A 19,331-nucleotide genomic window follows, 5' to 3' on the forward strand; every position below is an offset into this window, starting at 1 on the left:
AGTTTTAGATTTGCGTGGTTTTTTTTGAGTTGCAAAATCCACTTGAACATGGCGCTGCTTTTTTCGAAGTTTCTCAAGAACAGGGATGTCAAAAAAAATGCGCTAAAAATTCGCTTGCTTGTTGCACTTTTCTTTTAACCTCTAGTTGTTTAAACACCTTTTTTGAGAAAATAGCAAAGAAAAAACGAAACCCGAAATAAAAGAATAAACTGCTGAAAAATTTAAATTGCATTTTCCCAATCACTCTTAGCCATATTTTCATGTTAAAAACACCAAATTAATGTGTATTTGCGTAGATTCTTACATTGTCCAGTTTGCGTTTATTCTTCAGGAATTCGCAGGCATAGAAACTTTAGCAACCTTGTATTGAGAGGTTTAAAACAGCACGAGGAGAGGCAAAAAGATATATGGGTGTTTCAAATTTCGATGTTCAATACGTCTTTGAACGTCTTTGTTCGCAAAAGCTCAAAAAATCTATATTAGAACTGGCAGGGTCTCAATCGAAAACTCCAGCTTTTCCCTTCACTTAGGCATCAACCCTCCGGCTTAAACACTCTCGATAAGTTCCGAAGAAAGGGAAAACTTGACATTTTTGGTGCATGCAACAGTGCCCTTTTGCCATAGTATGTAGCAGCTAAATCTAGCATTTCGTCCCTAATATGACCAGTCCGGATCCGATTAACCAAACGAACAGTTCCGCGACGCAATTTTAGAAACCCCAAGCGGAGGGGTGATTAGAATAAAAACCTTCAATCGAGCCGAGGGTTAGATTTTGGCACCCCTCTTCCGATTACTTTAGGGCTCGCACTGGCAACTCGAGGTTTGTTATGAAAATTACAAGATTGCAATAAAACCCTGATGAAAGTGCTTCAAGTTGAACACTTGCTGCAAATTGAGTTTTCCAATCTACAGAGCTTCATTATTTGGAGAGTTTTACTGCCTTGGCTTAAATGTTACATAGGAGATCCCCCCCGAAATGCGAGCATGTTTTATTTTGCCTATGAATCCGAACTTGTATATGAAAATGTGGTAAACAGTAACTAAAATGCATAGTTGAAAGCAAAAAAGCGCAGACCAAACAGATTGATAAATTACGAAAGCAGGCGCAATTCCCAACGAAAGGGGTAGTTTCATCCCTTCGCATTGCATGCATTAAAATCAGGAACATGATCTAATCATACACATACAGCTCGCTCGTGCCGAAAGGGGTGAAACTGGTCCCTAGCGAGCCATCCCTTTTCGCATGCCAGTTCAGCTTTCTGCAAGTGAATTCAACACGACAAAGGATAATCAGTCATAGACCATGAAGTGCAGAGAGCGCAGTTTCGTCGCGAATAATGTATTTCCCTGGCATAATCCATGCCAGTTTCCGTTAGGACCCGAATATCATTTCCTCGTGTTCAGCCAGTTCAACTCGAGGAAGCATGCCGGTGTCAACCAAATTATTTACGACAAACATGGCAATATTAAGTTTCATAGTCTGATAATATTAAATTTGATATAGTTTCAGTGTGGAAATGGACAGGAAGCTTCGAAAAACTTATTGAAATGAAGCTGGAAACGTCGTGGACACTAAGTTACGTCCTAAAATCCCGGAAAGCGCACTAGTTTCAAACAATGACCTTCTTGTATTGGCTTTTGCCCCGTTCTTAGCTTTTCCTGTGTGCTTAACTCGAAAATTTTCATCCAGAGTGGTTTTCAACAACCGCATTTAGTTGCGACGTTGTATATAAAAGTGTGTATTTTATGGCTCTAACCAGCAGTGACAACCTGAGCTCTACAGATCAACCGGAACTCTAAATATGAGCCAAAGACTAAGGGCGGTTCTCAACAATCGCATTAATTTTGAATTTTTGCAATTTGCGTGAAAGCTAGAAGTATTCCTAAAATGATATTATATATATAAAAAAAAGTGTGAATTTTAAGGCGCTTTCGCGCAATGACAACTAGAGCTTTGCGGCTCAACTGGACCTTTTAATATGAGCCCATAGCTAAGAGCGGTTTTCAACATGAGTATTAATTTTGAATTTTCACATTTTTCGTGAAAAATTTAAACATTCAATAATTGCTGTTTGATATATAAAGGTGAGTGTGTTAAGGCTCTATCCAGCAATACTAACTAGAGCTTTGCCGCTCAACCGGGACTCCAAATAGAGGCTAAAAGCTAAGAGCGGTTTTGAACATTCAAAGCATTAATTTTTCACATTTTCCGTGAACACCAGAAAAATTCCTAAAGCAATGTTTTACAAAAAAAGTGCGCATTTAGAGACTCTATTTCGCAATGACAGCTAGAGCTTTGCAGCTCAACCGGTTCTCTAATCATCCGCCATGGAATAAGAGTGGTTTTGAATATGCGCAATAACTTTGAATTTTTGCTTTTTTCGTGAAAACTAAAAATATTTCTAGAACCGTGTTTTACATAAAAACATGCGTGTTTTAATGCTCTGTTTAAAAACGACAACTAGAACTTCGCATTTTGACCGGTTTTCTAAATATGACTCGAAGACTAATAGTGGTTTTTAAAAAGCGCATTAATTTTAAATTTTTGTTTTTTCCATGAAAACTAAAAACATATCGAAAACAATGTTTAATAGAAAAATATGCGTGTTTTAAGGCTTTATTCAAAAATGAGAATCTGAACTTTGCATTTTAACCGGTTTTCTAAATATGGCTCGAAGACTAATCGTGGTTTTCAAAAAGCGCATTAATTTTGAATTTTTGTTTTTTCCATGAAAACTAAAAACATATCGAAAGCAATGTTTAATACAAAAATGTGCGTGTTTTAAGGCTTTATTCAAAAATGAGAACCTGAACTTTGCATTTTAACCGCTTTTCTAAATATGACTCGAAGACTAATCGTGGTTTTCAAAAAGAGCATTAATTTTGATTTTTTGTTTCTTTCCATGAAAACTAAAAACATATCGAAAGCAATGTTTAATAGAAAAATATGCGTGTTTTAAGGCTTTATTCAAAAATTAGAACTAGAACTTTGCATTTTAACCGGTTTTCTAAATATGAGCTAAGGGCGGCTTTAACTATGCACATTAATTTGGAATTTTCACTTTTTCAATAAAAGCTGAAAACATTTCTAAAGCGATGTTTAATACAAAAATATGCGTGTTTTAAGGTTCTGTTTAAAAATTATCTCTATTCAAAAATGACAACTAGAACTTTGCGTTTTAACCGGTTTTCTAAATATGAGTAAAAGTTTAGGAACGGTTTTCAACATGCGCATTAATATTGAATTTTTCTTCTTCCGTCAAAACTAAAAACATTTTTAACACAATGTTTTCTATCGAAAATTGCGTGATTTAAAGCTCTATACCACAGTGACAACTAGAACTGTGCAGCTTAAGCGGTTCTTCAAATATGAGCCAAAAGTCAAACGCGGTTTTCAACATGCGCATTATTTTTTTTTTTTCGTGAAAACCAGAAACATTTCCTAAACGACGTTTTTGAATTTTAAAACGTGCGAATTTTAAGGCTCTATTCAGGAATGGCAACTAAAGCTTTACAGATCAACCGGTTCTCTATATATGAGCCTAAAACTAAGAGCGGTTTTCAACACCCGCATCAATTTAAAATGTTGGCATTTTGCGCGAGTTAAATGTTTTTAACGTTTACACAACGAAATTTCCTCCATATTCATCAAGTCCAAACATCACCGAAAGCTTTCCCGGATTAGGGCACGTGCCGACTGCATCAATAGGGTCTTATCGCGCCTGTGAACCTTTAAAACTATAATTTTATGTATCGCGGTGAGGACGAAACGCCAAAGAAGAATTAACATCCAGATTTATTATTGAGCTTAACAAATGAGGAAAGTTGGTTCCTTTAGAAACAGGCAATCACCCTCTCAACAATACCGTTGAAATTATTAGATTGATTATGAGCTTGATGGTTGGATCCAATTTTGAGCAATTTTCAAAAACTTTTTGTCTTTTATTTTTAGCTTTTTAGGGCAAAAATAAAACATATGTAACGTTCCTTTACTTCAAACTTTGGGCACTTTAATTAAATGAAAGAATGCTTTTCTTTATCTGCCAAAAAAAGTTCTAAAAATTATTCTTTATCATCTTCAACGGTGGTCGATAATCATCCAAGTTGAATGTCGCATTCTCGAAATACACTGACAAAGATTTAAGGGGCGCGTGTCTGATTGCTACAAAAGCGCCCCTGGCGAGACGAAGCCCTGTTTTGGGACAATAATGGAAAACTGTCGCCGGAAGAGATTTACTCGCAACTGCGACATATAAATTAAGTGTCTGTTTACGGCAGAAGTGTTAAGTAGCTGCTTGAGAATCGCATTCTGAGCTTTTCCAGCAATTCCTTCTAAGACACCCGTTTAGTGCAGTTAATTTGGAAAACGTGATTTTGGACAGAAAATCAATCAAACAAAAATTTCGGATAGGTCATTCAGATGGAATCGATAGAGTCAGTTTAAAAAAACATAATTTACACTGTTCCTCAAGCCATCAAGAATTATTCTGAATCACCCCGAAGAAAAAATTAAATTCCATCGTCTCAAATATCTATTTCCTAAAACACATATCCGCAACTCGTTGGCTTAACAATATGTACCACACATTGGACATATCGAATTTGGGTCGACCCCCCGTTTGGCCCCTATTTGCTTCTGGTTGAAGCCTGCAACTGAGGAAAACTTTTGGAGAAACATGTCCAGGACTTATCGGCTTATTGGACACCACCAAACATGTGCTAACTTTTTCCAGACCCTTTTTATTACCTCAAACATGCAGGTCGAAGATCTCCTTTAGCCCACTTTTGGCTTTAGTAGGCGGCATCTCATTCTCTCTGGAAGCGGGCATTATCGACATGGTTCGGGCCTTTGCAGAGACTCTTTGGGTGCCTTTGTTCTCCACCCTCACGCCCGGCATTACGGTCATTCTCCTCGACGCCGGCATTGCAGCCATTTGCCTGAACAGATGCGCCACCTCATCCTTCATCTTCGAGCTGGTCATCATCTGGATGATCCGGTTCTCCCGCTTCTCTAGCTGCTTGCTCCCGAACAAGTCCTCAAACTCCACATGTTCCACCACATCTAGGCATTTTTCAATGAAGTCGATTTTGTCCGGATCCTGCAGCTTCTGCACGCAATTCATCGCCACCACCAGATCGTTCTTGGCATCGTTCTTATTGTGTTCGGCCAGGTTGTTCTTCAGCATCATCATTGTGCTGTTGAACACCCACTTTTCATTGCCCAGCTGGTGGGCCTCTTTAATGCACTTTTTCGCATAGAGGCGCGATAGATCGTAGTGGCTACTTTCATATTCGAACCTGTGAAAAAACGTCCTAATGCGTTTAGGTACACTGTTAAAAAAATCTGGTTGAATTTTCAGTCAAATGTAATTGAAGTTTTTTTCACATACGTAACTGAAAATTCAGAAACCAGTTATTGAAAATACAAATGACTTTTGGTAAAAAAGAAGAAGAAGAAGGTTCTTCGTGCCATACTCAGAGAGAGCGTAGGCGACCTCTCGCGCATATTTGCGTAACACACCATCAAAATTATACGGGGGGGGACCTGTCAAGATGTTTTCCTATGGTAGATTTCTTCTGCTGTGGTCTGCTTCCAATGTTTTCCACGAAGTGACCAAAGTATCGGCTGTTCCAGATTGGCATGGAGATGCGCTTTTTCCACGCCAATGTAGCCTACCATATTTTTTGGTAAAACAGTGATAAACTTTGCTGGCAGTTGTCACGTCACTGTCGAAAGAATAGATCAAGCCATGCATCCGTTTATACGAGGGTACGATGATACAAAAGTGTTCTATTGGTTGGAAATCTGTTAATTCGTCCGTTGTAGTACGAACTGACAGATATTCAATCAGTCCCTGCAAATAGGTTAAGATCTGAAAACTTTTCAGTTACATGTTATTGAATTTTGGATTTTCAATAAGAATACTGAAAATTCAATCACAATGTGCATGAATTGATTTTCAACAACCAAAAACTGAATTTTCAGTTACAATACTTACTGAAAAGTAACTGAATTTTCAGCTCATTTTTAACAGTGTATACACACGACATGGTCCTTAGAAGAGAAATGAATTTGTAAAATTGACTTACTTTGTTGGGCGCGATTTTGATCTCCCAACAGACCAAACGACCGAGAACTACCCAAATGGACACAATTGCAACCTACCTGGATAATTCATGGTAGTACCAACAGACTTCCTCCTCAGTGGTGGCATTTTCCAGCCGCAGCGAAAAGTCATTGATTTTCTTCTTGTAGTCCAGAAAGACGTTCTTGAACTGATCGACCACGGAATCGGCAGAGGGAGGCCGACTTAGATGCATGCCCAACATGCAGTATATCCGCTTGGTTTGTTGGAACTGCGAATGGTCCTTGTTCACTCTGTACATGTCGTAGAAGGCGCTGCAAACCTAGTCAAGGAAAATTAGGCTTCCGGAAAAACTTTGGCAATAACCTTGTCGTAGATTTCCTTCATGTAGTCGCTCTTGGTCGGCAGCATTGTTGTGGGTTTGGTGTCGCAGAACCGCTTCAGTTTCTCCACTACATCGAGTAACGTCCTCAGATCCTTCCTTTCAAACGCCTCCAGCATTTTGGAGCTCAATATATCCGCTTCGTTCTTAACTTGCTGCTGTTGATTTGCCAGCTCGCACTTCTGGCGTTCTTTCAGCGCCCCTGAGACTCTCGCTTCTTGGTACTTGATGAAATAGAAGGGCCGTCTGGTTCTCAGCAGCTCCTGCTTGTAAGACACCTAAACCCACAATTGAATCAGTGCTTCAGAACTTCCTGAACAGAGTTACATTTTTAAAGCAGTTCTTGGCTAGTTGATGGATCTTTTTGGTGCCCTCCTTATTGGGGCTTTTGGCGCCTGGTTCCTTCTGGAGCTTCTTCAGGAAAATCTTGTCCAAATACATGGCGTCCAAGTACTTTTCCGCCATATAATTCTCGATGTTAGTAGTGTGGTGCTGCAGAGGACGAAACGGGAATGGTTTGCTGCACTTTGGGATTGGCTCGTTGTCCGGCTGGACAGAGTGGAGAGAGTCGCGGATGTTCAAAAGCTTATTTGCATCCGGGATGGCTGAAAATAAGTTAAGAGCTCTGGAAATCGCGTGGTTGCAGTTGCTAGCGCTTTACTCTGCACTTGTCTCTTCATGTGCTTGGGCTGGACTGGTTCCTTCACTCCCTCCACTTCCAGCAACTTGGACAGCATGATCTTCTTCCGCCTTTTGGGCATGTTGGTGGGTTTGGGCTCAAACGGCTTCTGGGCCGCGTAGTTCTTCTTCCATGCCAGTCTTCGGATGATCTGGAAATGGTCCCTCAGCGGCTTCCCAGCTCGATCGCCCAGACAATTCTCGATAGCATCCGAGCATTGCATCACTCCCATTTTGAAATTATCTGGCTTTTGCCGCTTTGGCAGCATCCGCATGTTCTTCACCAAGCCTGGGGAAGACATGGTAAATCTTCCGCACGATTCCAACCACTCGTCCTTAACCTTCTTCAAACTCGCAACATAAATAGGTGTTCAGGGCTCGATCAGCCAGAACCACCAAGTCATCGGGGTCCAAGCTGAGGGCCCGATTTACGTCCTCCAAAGCACCTTCATATTGAATCACCTTCGATCTGGCTCTGGATCTTCCAATAAGGGCGCGCTTATCGTCCGGGGTTTTCTTGATGGCTTCATCAAAGAACTTCAACGACTTGTCGTATTGTTCAAGTCTATGTGCAATTTTTCAGTTTCCTGCTTTATTTGGGTGTGTGACTTACTTGGAAATATAGTAGCCGATTTCCCGATGAAGGGTTTGGAAGCCGTAGATGTCGGTCTTTGCAAGCGGATTCACTAAGGGCATCTTGGTTTATTGGGAAATAAAAAGGAAGCTTTCATTGAGTGTGTGACGTTGGAGTCAAAAGCGACAAACTGGTTTGGGCAATAATGGGGAAACCTGGTGATAGTTAGGTGAAGAATGGTGTTCTTTGAATGAAAGTAAACGTTCTTTTTGTACGTTTTTGGCGGAATTTTTGTCGATAAAATTGCTTTTTACTTTTCTAAGCTTTGGTTTTGTGAACAACTTCCAATGTTGAAGAACTGCTTTCTTTAGAGCTGTTTTAGAGGTTTAACCAGAGCAGAAGAAATCATTCTGAATTTCTTCAGTTCCTGAATTCACATCGTTTTTGTGAGCTCATGTTTTGCACTGGATCAACGTCGCTTCTTCCAACTAAACCCCATTTCGTCTCCTGTCGAACCTTCCTCACCTTCAGTTGGTTTCGTAACATTTCAGTTCAGTTTTGACCCTTTATTTTCGAGTTGCCAAGTTGCAAGTCCATCTTCAATGTTTTTCCAAAAGAATGGCGTTATTTTCCGGGCGAAATATTCAACTGTATGGGGTCTAGTTACTTCTTCTCCTTCTAAAAGCTGTAATTCCTTTCTCTTTACATACATAATCAAATTTCCTCTTAGTCCCTTAAACTTCTGATGCCAAGTGCAATAATTTCTCAGCTTTATTTTAAAAAAATTTGAACTTTTCTGGCAAAAAATAGTAAAACTCCTCCCGTCAAATTACCATCTTGCACTCTTTGAATGGAAGCAAAGGGAGCAAACAGCTGTTTACAGGCCTGGAAATGAACGCGAAATCTTCGTTTATAAATAATCCCCTTTTCGAATCAAACCAGTTGGGGTCCTGAAGGCAGTCAACTAAAATTCAAGGGTTAAAACTTGAGAATCGTGTTTTGACGGCCTCGTGCCCATTTGGAAAAAAATTCAGCAGCTGCATCCGCAAAGCGCACGTGTGCCGCCTGAATAGCCGCTCTTCGGATTGATCGCCTCTAACCGGCCTCGTATCGTGTTATCAACTTCCGGGACTCTTTTTGAACGCAAAATTTATTTTACGTAAATTCCATACAAAAGAAACCACAAAACAAAACACTCCTATTCGCTATTTCGCTGCTTTAAGCTGATGTTTATTCCACTTTTGGACTGCAAAACCGTCTCAGCTGATAGAATCAATCCGACGTTGGGAGTTGCGGGCAAAAGTTCGAAGTTTTGCAAAATTCTGGCTAATGCGAACTTCATTTCTAACTGAACGAATTTTTGACCTAAAAAATAAATAAACGGTGTGCATTCCTTGTATGAGTGGGGGACTGAAGGTGAAGTTCCATGCATGCAATCGTTCAATTTTCGATTGTGGTACCCAACAGAGTTTCTCTGGTTTTTTGCAGGTTTTAACAAAACTTTCAGCATCTAAGCCACGTATTGTCTAAAAACTTTAAAATTCGAACTGCGCTAATTTGGAAGATTTTTTTCGGACTTCTTTCGCAGGGGAAAGTGCAATTCAATTGGGTAAAAGCGTCCATTTTGAAACCAATATTTATTCCGCTGAGAAAAATCATCATGCTGAACGATTTTAATGGGAATTTTAAGAACTTTAGTGTAAAGTATTTTATAACGGTAGCAAAAGTTTCTAATGATTACCTCCTTGATGTTGCAGGACGCGCATTTTTAAAGAGACCGCATTTAAAAAAAAGCATCAATTTTTAGACCGATATTTACCACCGAAGCAAAAATCAGAATGCCAGGGGATTTTAATGAAACTTTAAGTGTCTTCGGTTGTATCTATTTTTTAAAGTTTTGGGAAATTTCAAGTTTATTCTATTCGAATTGTTAAAAGCGAGAGCGCAGTTGTGTATAAACATCCCTTTTGAAACCAATTTTTCCTAAGCTCTCAATAATCAGGATTTCGGGCGATTATAATGAAACATACAGCGTCCTTAGAGCAAATACTTGCCCAATGAGGGTAAAAGCTTGAAGGTTCTACTTCTTTTACTTCGGAAGATGTGAATGTTTAAAGTGAGAGCGCAATTGAGTAAAATGATCCATTTTGAGACCCATATTTACCAAGCTGGCAAAATTCGGAATGCAGAGCATTTTTTATGAAACCTTTGGTGTCTTTAGAATCATGTGTTAGCTAAACACTGTGGAAACTGAAAGTTTCTTCTTCCTTTGGTTTGGAAGATATCAATTTTTACACCCATTTTTGCTCATTTCTCAGAGGCAAAATGAGCAAGAATGCTCATTTGTACATCATTCTAGACAGAAATAAATAGGCTTTTTAGAAAGTGAACCACGGATGGGGAAATGTTGGTAGTTTTCTCAAAAAATGCTTGAATTCAAGAAGTTTTACATTTGCGTGGTTTTTTTTTGAGTTGCAAAATCCACTTGAACATGACGCTGCTTTTTTCGAAGTTTCTCAAGAACCATTCGAGCCACACGCGGCAAACTAAGCTGGCAAAACTCACGATTTTGTGCGATTTCAATGAAACTTTCGACATCCTTAGAGGGACGTATCGTCTTCTGATGGAGAAAATTTCAAGTTTCTACCTGCTTTATTTAGTTAGATCCATCGAAAATTGTATGCATAGGATTTCAGCTTTAAGAATGATTACCTATGCAATTGCGAGGCCCAGCGCTGAACGGCAAATAAGTAAAGGGCTTGATTTCACTGTTCAAAAAACGTGTAGGGATGAATTCGTCTGGATTGGGGAACACTTCAGGATTCCGATTGACTGCATATGCCACCACAGTGAGTACCACCCCCTTTGGCACAATTTTATTGGCTAGAAAACACTTTTTTCAGCTTGAAGAAGCCTCTTGAGGCCCATTACCTTCAAACGCCACTTCTTCAGTGGTAATTCTACCATAGTAGGGCACTGGAGGATACAATCGCAAGGCTTCCTTAATTACCAGATCCATGTATTTCAACTCTTGCAACTTTTTGTACGTTAAAGCTTCTGAGGCTTCGACGACTTCATCTACTTCATTCCGCGCCTTAGCCTGCATTAATCATATAATCAGGCCAAAAGGAGTTGAACTGAACGTTCCTCACCTGAACATCCGGATGATTTGCTAGGCAGTATAAAGTAAAACTAAGGGCTGAAGCCGTTGTGTCATGACCCTTAAAAAGGCGTTAAAACAGTTCGAAAACAACTTGTTTTTAGAGGAAATAATAGTCAAATTGCCATCAAAGAACGACAATTGGATCCAATAAATAAAAAAATCTGTTTTACCTACTGCAAACATAAATGTGTCTACTTCCTTCCTGATAAAGCTCTTTGACAACGGTTTTCCAGTTGCGTCCCGATATTTGAGGAGAAGATCCAGAAAAGCCATTTTTCTCTTCGCACCCACTTCATTGACTTCGTCTTGCACCTCATCGGATTCAAGTAATTTTTGCTTCAATTCAATGACACCATCGGAGACTTTGTGAAGAAGCTCCAAGTGTTTCTTTTCTTCTGCATAGTCGGCAGTAAAGCGATACAGAAAATCAAAGGATTTTACTGGGCTGAAAATGCGTCTGACCACAAGTTCGCACATTGAGGAGACAGCATTGAAGTACTCGTTTTTGGATTCTGTCTGGATGTTTAGCTGAACACCCATAGCTGATCCTGCATTATTTTGGTAAAACCTCAGATGTAAATAATGCTTTGCCGTAAGGCATAGAAAAATTAGAATAAATTAAGATGTGGTAATTTTGCGTCAGCTTGAGAAAGTGCTGTTTCTGCTGCCTGGAAAATGTTGCATCTTTTCTTGAAATATTCATTTCTCATCAACGGAAAGAGGCACTGATTTGGCAAGGTTCATATTAGAAAGAGGAAAAGGCATTTTAGAAATGTAAAGGAAAAGTTTCGAATCGGTGTCATTATCAAGGATGTTTTTGTAAATTTTAAGATTTGTATCAGCGATTCGGAGATCAGGTTCCCGAATATTTCCAATAAATATTTATGCTCAACAACGTTCGCAAGGTAATCGCAGGGTTTTGTGTTAAGTAGAAAAAAATATCTTTTAATACCTTGAAAGTTTTCAATTTGTTGTCGATATAAACGGCCATGCGTTCACAGAACTAGCAAAAGAGTTGATCTTTTGCTAGAAAATCAGAATGCGGGGCGATTTTTAAGAAACTTTTCGCGTCGTTAGAGCAAAGCTTTTCCCAAAGGTGTTAAAAATTTCAAATTTCTTCTGCTGTTAGTTTGGAAGATGTGATTTTTTGAGAGCGCAGCAAATGATCCATTTTGAGATCAATGTTTATTCAGCTGGCAAAAACCAAAATGCCTTATGAAAGTTAGCGCGTTTTCAGCCGGGCGATTCTTCCAAAGATGTGGAAATTTTGAAGTTTCTACTGGATTTAATTGAGAAGATGTAATTTTTGATAGCGTGTGAATGTAAAAACTCAGAATTTCCCGCGATTTCCATAAAACGATCAACATCTTTATATCCAACTATCTTCTAGAGAGCAGAAGAATTCCAAGTTACAACTTGGTTTGGTTTGAAAGATATGAGTTTTTAAAGGCGAGAGCAAAATTTCCAAAAATCCACGCTGGCAAAAATCGAAATATTGGGTGACTTTTATGAAACTTTGTGCATCTTTAGATTGAGGTTTGTTCTAAAGATCGTGAAAATTGTAAGTGAATAGTTGCTTCAGTTTAGAAGATGTGATTTTTTTAAAGCAAAGGCGCATCTTATTAAAGTCATCTATTTTAATGCCCATATTAACAAAACTGGCAATAATGATAATTTTTATATAACTTTCAGCGTCTGTAGAGTGGAACGTCTTTAAACGATGGTAAAAACTAGAACTTTCAACTTCATTTAGATTAAAAGATGTGAATTTTTAAAGGCGAGAGCGCAGTTCAGCATAATCATTTATTTTGAGAGGCATATTTACTAAGCTGACAAAACTTGAATTTCGGGCGGACTTTCATGAAAATTTCAGCATCTTTAGGGTGAAAGGCCCTCTAGGGGCGGTGAAAATTTCAAATTGCTCCTTGCCTTAGTTTGAAAGATTCGAATTTTTAAAAGATAGCGCCGAACGGAAAAATTGTTTCAGCGACTTTAGACCTGTTGGCCTGAGAAAAGCACGTCTGAAGGGGTAAAGTTTTATCATTTTCAATCATCAAGAATTTTACGTACGGCAAATCACATCCAGAGTGAAGGTGCTCACGAAGGGGCGAATGTCTACCTGATTTTTTCCGCATTGTTTCCGAAGTATTTTCAGAAACTCGCGGGTCGGTTCCTCAAAAACTTCCACATATTGTTCCAAAACCCCGAAATGGAAAGCTGGGCTCAGGATCTTTCGACTGTTGCGCCAGTTAGCTCCTAAAACACGATGATTGATTGAAGCTTTTTAAAATTGACTAGTTGTGTATTCTTTTTAAGAACAAGCTGAGGTTCCAAGCATCGAAAGAAGTTAAGCAATTGAACCAGAGCTCGCGACTTTTTTTCGCTTCTTAAGCTCAAGGTTTCATTCGTTTGACAAACTGTAAGCCGGTTTAAAGATTAAAACTTGATTTTTTAATTTAACTGATTAATTAATTAATAACCATGCAATGTAAAGAGTGGCAATAGACCGCACGCACCGTCCGAAATTAACAGGCCTCCTTGCAGCCAGCCGTGCAAAAAATCATACGCTTTGGACTTTTTAAGAATGGTGTTGGATGAAAGCAGCCATTCTAACATTTTCATATCAGAAACAAACAAAACCGGTCTGGTTAATACTTCTACGTAGCACAGTCCATTGTTTTCGGCTAGAAGCGACCTGATGTGCTCCAAGTTTTCTAAAACAAACAAGATAATTTTAGTCTGAGATATTTTGAAAGCCCAAGCAAACACTCAAGCTTGAACAACTCGTGAAAACGGTATATTTTCTAGATTAGAAGGCGATTTTATCACGCAATTGTACCCACTTGTTGAGTCCATGAGATCGCACTGTTTTAATAGGTAATAGGTAGGTCCGGTTGGGGCCCATTTTAGTTGCTTTCTTACGTTCTGGTGCTTCCAGAAGAGAAACGTTAGCAAGCCCACCAACAAAGACAATAAAACGTATAATATTGTCATTTTCAAACCGCTCACTACTTGGTACTCCGCACTAATGAGCGTTGCGATTAGCGTTAGGAGACCATTTTGATGAGGAAATGCAAATAAATTAGCGATAACATACAGGTCAGGCTTGTGTTTTTATTTCATCTAAAATTGCCCCAACTGAGATGACCGGAAACTTGAAAAAATCAAATCTTTCATAATTATTAAGTGCTCACTTCTAAGAAAACATTTTGTCTTCGGGTCACAGATGGGCGCTTTTTAGGGTTTAAATCCGACTGGGAATGAATGTACTGAAGAAAAAAACCGAAAATCATTAGCTTCGTTAGATCGAACACCTGGCGCCTTATTATTATCGAAACCGATTTAACTACAGACTTCGTCGAAATTGATTGAGAAGGTTTGTTGACCCAATGGAAAAACTCATCATAATTTCCCTGTCGGCGATAAAAAAGGTTTATCATAGAATGGTATTTTCATATTAGATAAGCTAATGTTTCTGAAAAATGTTCTCTAAAGGTAGAAAATAATTTCTGTAGAAAGCTGTTTGCACAAAGGGTGGTGTCATCGACATATTGGGACAAGAGCGTTCCTTTTTTCCTTTTCTTGGGTGAACTGGCAAAACTAACGAGCATTAAAAAAGCAATCCAGTTCTCAAGTTTTATGTTCTGAGCACTTGAAGTTGTGTGAAGTGTTTTCTACTGAGCTGAAATTGCTCAGATGTGAGAAGAAGTTGTTTATATTTTTTCCATTTTTAAATTAATAATTTTTCAAAAAATGCACTTTCGAATTTATGAAAATTTCGAACTACTGTCATCATCAAGTTTTTCTAGACACAGTTTTTAGATAAAATTTTAACAACCATTCTTGAAATTCGTTTGAGATCTACTCTGTTCAAATCTTAATTTCTCAATAGGGGGAAGAAATAGTCGGTAGCTAAAATGTACATTAGATAGACAAAGATGCAGTTTGAAACTGGGGAAAGTTTCCAATTGCAACTATAATCGAGGAGTTTTAGAGGAATTTTCAAACTTTTATTCACCGTTTCAGAAATTTTACCCGCGCTACTTGTTTAAAATATTATTTTCGCATCAATAAATTGAAAAAAGAAATTTGCGCAAAGTTTCATTCAATACAGAAAATTGCGCTTTAAATGTTTAGAAAGTTTCGAACTGTTGTCATCATCAGGGTTTTATAGTAAAAACTAGAAAACTTGACCACCATTCCTGAAACTTGGTTTGCCCCCTTTTCTTAAGAACTTAATTTCTCTAAACTGGCAACAAACTGTCAATAGCGACAAATTGTATTAGATAGAGAAAAATTAACTTTAAAACTGTGGAAAGTTTAAAACTGCAACCATCATTGAGGATTTTTCAACAAATTTTCAAATATTTATTCACGATCCCAGAAATTTTACCCGCACTACTTTCTTTAAATATTAATTTCTCTTCAAAAGCTTGAAAGTAGGAACTTGCACGGGTTTGCATTACATATACAAAATGCACTTTAAAGTTATGAAAGTTTCGAACTGCTATCATCATCAAGTTTTAGCAACCATTCGTCGAATTGGTTTTACACTTTGCGGTTAAAATCTTCATTTCTCAATGGAAGGAAGAAATAGCCGGTAGCAAAAATTTACATTAGATAGACAAAGATTTGAAACTGGGGAAAGTTTCCAATTGCAACCATCATCGAGGAGTTTTAGAGGAATTTCAAACTTTTATTCACTGTTTCAGAAATTTTACAGGCACCAATTTTTTTTTATATTAATTTATCTTCAATAAACTGAAGGCAGGAACGCATATTGGCGTTTCATATAAAAGTCTGGAAAGTTTCGAACTTGTGTCATCATCATGGTTTTATAGACACATTTTCAAACCTTCCACAACCATTCCTGGAACTCGTTTTACAGCTTTTTATTAAAATCTAAATTTCTCCAAATTGAGAAGAGATGACATAATTCGTAGATGTGCTTCAGTCAGAGAAAACTACACTTTGAAACACCGGAAAGTTTAAGATTGCAATCATCATCAGGGAGTTTCCAAATTTTCCAAATTTCATCGACTCTTGCCAGCCATAAAAATTGCCCGCGCGAGTCTGTTTAAATTTGAATTTGAACAAGGAACTTATCCAAAATGTTATCTTAAATGACGAAAAGGAACTCTTTTTCACACACTATGCAACAAAATAAAGCTTTTGATGTTTAAGAACAATTTATTCTATTTTTTTCCTCCAGACTAATACAACCTGCTAATACTGTCACAATATCGCTTAACTATTCCTTAGGCAACTAAGTCCTGGACTTCAGGCGGATATTCACCCCATTATGGGCCTTCAGCACCGACTCAGCTGATAAAACCATTTCACAGGGTGGATTTGAGGGCAAAATCTCAAAGTTGGACAGCATGTTGATCAAGGCAAACTTCATCAATAACATGGCGAATTTTTGCCCTGGAAAATTCCTGCTTTGATCAAATGGGCTGTAGGAAAGTTTACCCGTAGATTTTACCTATACAGTTTCTTGGACCGGCACTGAAGGGCAAATAAGTGAATGGTTTGCTCTCCAAATCGAAAAATCGCGAAGGGATGAACTTGTCCGGTTGCTCATAAACATGTGGATTCCGATGGATGGCGTATGCCGATATGATCAACGTGATTCCTTGTGGAATCACTTTGCCATCTGCAAAATTTAAGACAGTAGAAGAAGAGCGTCCAACGATTCTTCAACTCTTACCTTCATAAAGAACTTCTTCAGTGGTTTGGCGGGAATAAAAGGGCACCGAAGGGTACAGCCTCATACTTTCCTTGATTACCATTTCCAGATACTTCATTTCTTGCAGCTCTTTATACGTAATTTTCTGTCCTTCGCCCCGGACTTCTTTTATTTCATTTAGAACCTGATTCTGAAAAAGCAATTTGAATTTGGCGCGTCTCTCCTTATGCTTTGCCTTGTAACCATAGCAGCAAGAACTGGTTGACTTTTGGCGAACCAATCAAAGCCTGCTATTCCCTAGCAACTGTCAGTTTTGGAAATGTCGCAAAATAACAGACATGTCAACACAAAGCTGCACTAAGGCAGTTTTGCAGCCTGAACCAATAAAAAACTTCAAATTCGTCGGTTTTTACGGGTATGTACAGACAATATTATCTTAAATATGCGAAGCTTGATATCGCCTAATAAATTGATATGTTTTTGTCAATATTGACTGAACTGCAGCGTTATAATACTGAAAAAATGTATCACTTACTTGAACGTCTGGATGATTAGCTAAACAGAACAAGACGAAGCTAATGGCTGAAGCTGTTGTATCGTGGCCCTGAAATGTTGATTGCAGAAACCTGCCTTATGAACCTGTTGAACTTACGGCAAACATAAAAGTGTCCACTTCACGTCGAATAAAGTCCTGTGAAAGTGGTTGTCCATGTTCGTCGCGACTTTTCAGCAGCAAGTCAAGAAAAGCCATTTTCCTCTTAGTTCCATCCTCGTTCACACTTTCCACGTTGTTCTTTTCGCTTTCCATCTCCTTCCTGCGTTTCTGGATAACGGTGTTGGAGACTGAATGAAGCAACTTAACGTTCCTCATTTCCCGATAATAATCCGGACTTAGTCGATAAATAATATCGAAGGATTTTAGGGGATTGAAGGCTCTTTCCACTACAGTTTTACACATTGCATCAACAGCAGCAACATAGTCGTTCTGAGATTCTTCCTGCACTTTCAAGTCCACTCCCATGGCAGTTTCTAGTACATTTTCCACACATCGTTGCAAAAAATTTGGCAATTTCCTCAAGTTTCTTACTTACGACAAATAATATCCAGAGTGTAATTGGCGATTAGGGGATGCACGTTAACCGCATCTTTGTCCAATTGCTTGCGCAAGCAATCCACCAAAATTGCAGTCGGTTTTTCAAACACCTCGACGAATTGTTCCAGAATGGCGAAATGGAAAGCGGGAGTGACGATTTTTCGGGCTTTGCGCCATTCGGGCCCTATTTTCAGAATGGGAATGAAACAACACATTGAAGAACGAATAGCTCTGGAAAACTGAGATATTTCAAAGGAATGCTTTAATTATTTTGTACTTACCACTCGAAATGAGCATGCCACCTTCCAACCAATTGTACAGGGATTGGTAGTCCTTACTTTTGGTTAAAATCGTGGTGGAAGAGAGCAACCATTCGCAAAATTTCGCATCTGATATCAACATCAAGGGCCGAAAAAGCAACGTAAAATAGCAATATCCCTGGTACTTTAACACGTAGTGGTTCATCCTTTCCAAAATTTCTAAACCATGGGAAACGATTTCAGTGTAAATTGAATTGTTTTTAAATTTTTAATGCGAAACGGATTCAAATTCCAAGGTCTTCTATTAGCGTATTTAAATAGTGGATGATTTTCGCAAGGAATTTGGACAATTTCAGTTTTCGATCTCCACCAAAAGAGCTCCTATTTTTATAGTCATCTGAAACTCACTTTTAGGTAGAGTTTATGTTTGTTATAAAGTATTTTGTTGTTTAAGAAAATCAGGGATGAAGTTCGGATTAGAATCGCTCTACTAAAGAAACAGGAACATCCTGCAAATTTGCTTTCCAGAAACTTGTTCAGTGATTTTTTCTTTCGCTAATAGAGCACCCAGTATATAAGTTTTCAGATCGCTTAAACGGATTTCCTAACTAAAAATGCGAATGTGTAGCTACTTAAACACCTAAAATTTGAAAAATAAAACTGGAAAAGAATTGGGATTTTTAATGGGAAAAACTCAGAAATGTAAAACCAATCAAGAAACGCGTTGTTCAGCTTGTTTATTTGCCTTTGAAATCAATTCACTGCGAAATTCGCAGATAAATCAACAAAATTGAACCAAAAATAGCGCCAGATAACACGCACCGAAAAAATATTTTGCCGCCTAATTATATCGGCGGTTATCATTACATTAAGTGCAGTTCAACAACGCAAATAATTTAATTGAATAAATGGCTCACTTGTTGAATCGGCAAATTCTAGGGCATTTCCTAAAATTGGATAGCCTGGAATAAGCGGCACCCACCATAGCTTCTCTTTGATGTTGCGGCTCCTTCTGTAGCAAACGGAGAGCAAAAGCACCAACACTGCCAGGAAAGTATGCGAAACTGATAGAAACATTGCGAATTTAACCGTGTTCGCTTATCGGTTGCACGCAAATACTGAGTACTACTCAAAACCCAGTACAATAAATAAAATATCCTGCGAGGATCAAGCAAAAATGAATTTAATGATAATATTGGCTACGTGAAGTCAGGACTGCATTCAGCCCAATTGGGGCATTAAATTCACTTTTAATTTGCATTATTATTTGCTAGCTTTAATTTAAACCCTCATTCCTGTAAGCCCGATGGGTCAACAGGACGATGTCTCAAAGGGACGTTTTATTTAAAGCGACGGAATATTTTTCAAACAAAACTGTCTTTTTGTCGTTTTGTGCGTTTTAAAGT

At 38.4% G+C, this 19,331-nt stretch overlaps 3 protein-coding genes and 1 long non-coding RNA gene across 4 annotated transcripts in view; 1 reads left to right on the forward strand and 3 right to left on the reverse strand.

Moving 5' to 3' along the window:
* Window positions 1-4,514: 4,514 nt before the first annotated feature.
* LOC109533764 lies at window positions 4,515-8,771 on the reverse strand. The gene is given in 8 exon segments (XM_048664864.1): window positions 4,515-4,653; window positions 4,748-5,298; window positions 6,167-6,408; window positions 6,453-6,746; window positions 6,796-7,070; window positions 7,073-7,435; window positions 7,488-7,711; window positions 7,760-8,771. Coding segments are annotated over 7 exon segments (2,031 nt in total). The 5' UTR covers window positions 7,843-8,771; the 3' UTR covers window positions 4,515-4,653; window position 4,748.
* Window positions 8,772-8,852: 81 nt separating this feature from the next.
* On the reverse strand, window positions 8,853-13,938 carry LOC109533766 (cytochrome P450 4d8). The gene is made up of 8 exons (XM_019899172.2): window positions 13,727-13,938; window positions 13,400-13,597; window positions 12,954-13,139; window positions 11,058-11,431; window positions 10,873-10,941; window positions 10,652-10,820; window positions 10,433-10,603; window positions 8,853-9,085 (listed from the first exon to the last, which is right to left on the reverse strand). The coding sequence occupies exons 1-8, from the start codon at window positions 13,875-13,877 to the stop codon at window positions 8,919-8,921; spliced, it is 1,485 nt and encodes a 494-aa protein (XP_019754731.2). The 5' UTR covers window positions 13,878-13,938; the 3' UTR covers window positions 8,853-8,918.
* A 2,115-nt stretch (window positions 13,939-16,053) lies between these two features.
* Window positions 16,054-19,104, reverse strand: LOC109533765 (probable cytochrome P450 4d14). Its single transcript, XM_019899171.2, has 8 exons — window positions 18,843-19,104; window positions 17,947-18,144; window positions 17,664-17,849; window positions 17,225-17,601; window positions 17,108-17,176; window positions 16,594-16,762; window positions 16,369-16,539; window positions 16,054-16,310 (listed from the first exon to the last, which is right to left on the reverse strand). Exons 1-8 carry the CDS (start codon window positions 19,000-19,002, stop codon window positions 16,150-16,152), a joined length of 1,491 nt encoding a protein of 496 aa, XP_019754730.2. The 5' UTR covers window positions 19,003-19,104; the 3' UTR covers window positions 16,054-16,149.
* Window positions 16,894-19,331, forward strand: part of LOC125503853 — a 6,112-nt gene continuing 3,674 nt past the window's right edge. The window contains exon 1 of the long non-coding RNA XR_007281110.1: window positions 16,894-16,987. This is a non-coding gene — a long non-coding RNA (uncharacterized LOC125503853). The remainder of the gene's footprint in view (window positions 16,988-19,331) is intronic.

Source organism: Dendroctonus ponderosae, unplaced genomic scaffold (assembly GCF_020466585.1).
Source record: "Dendroctonus ponderosae isolate FM_Combo_2020 unplaced genomic scaffold, Dpon_F_20191213v2 Dpon_F_20191213_3, whole genome shotgun sequence".
NCBI lineage: Eukaryota > Metazoa > Arthropoda > Insecta > Coleoptera > Curculionidae > Dendroctonus > Dendroctonus ponderosae.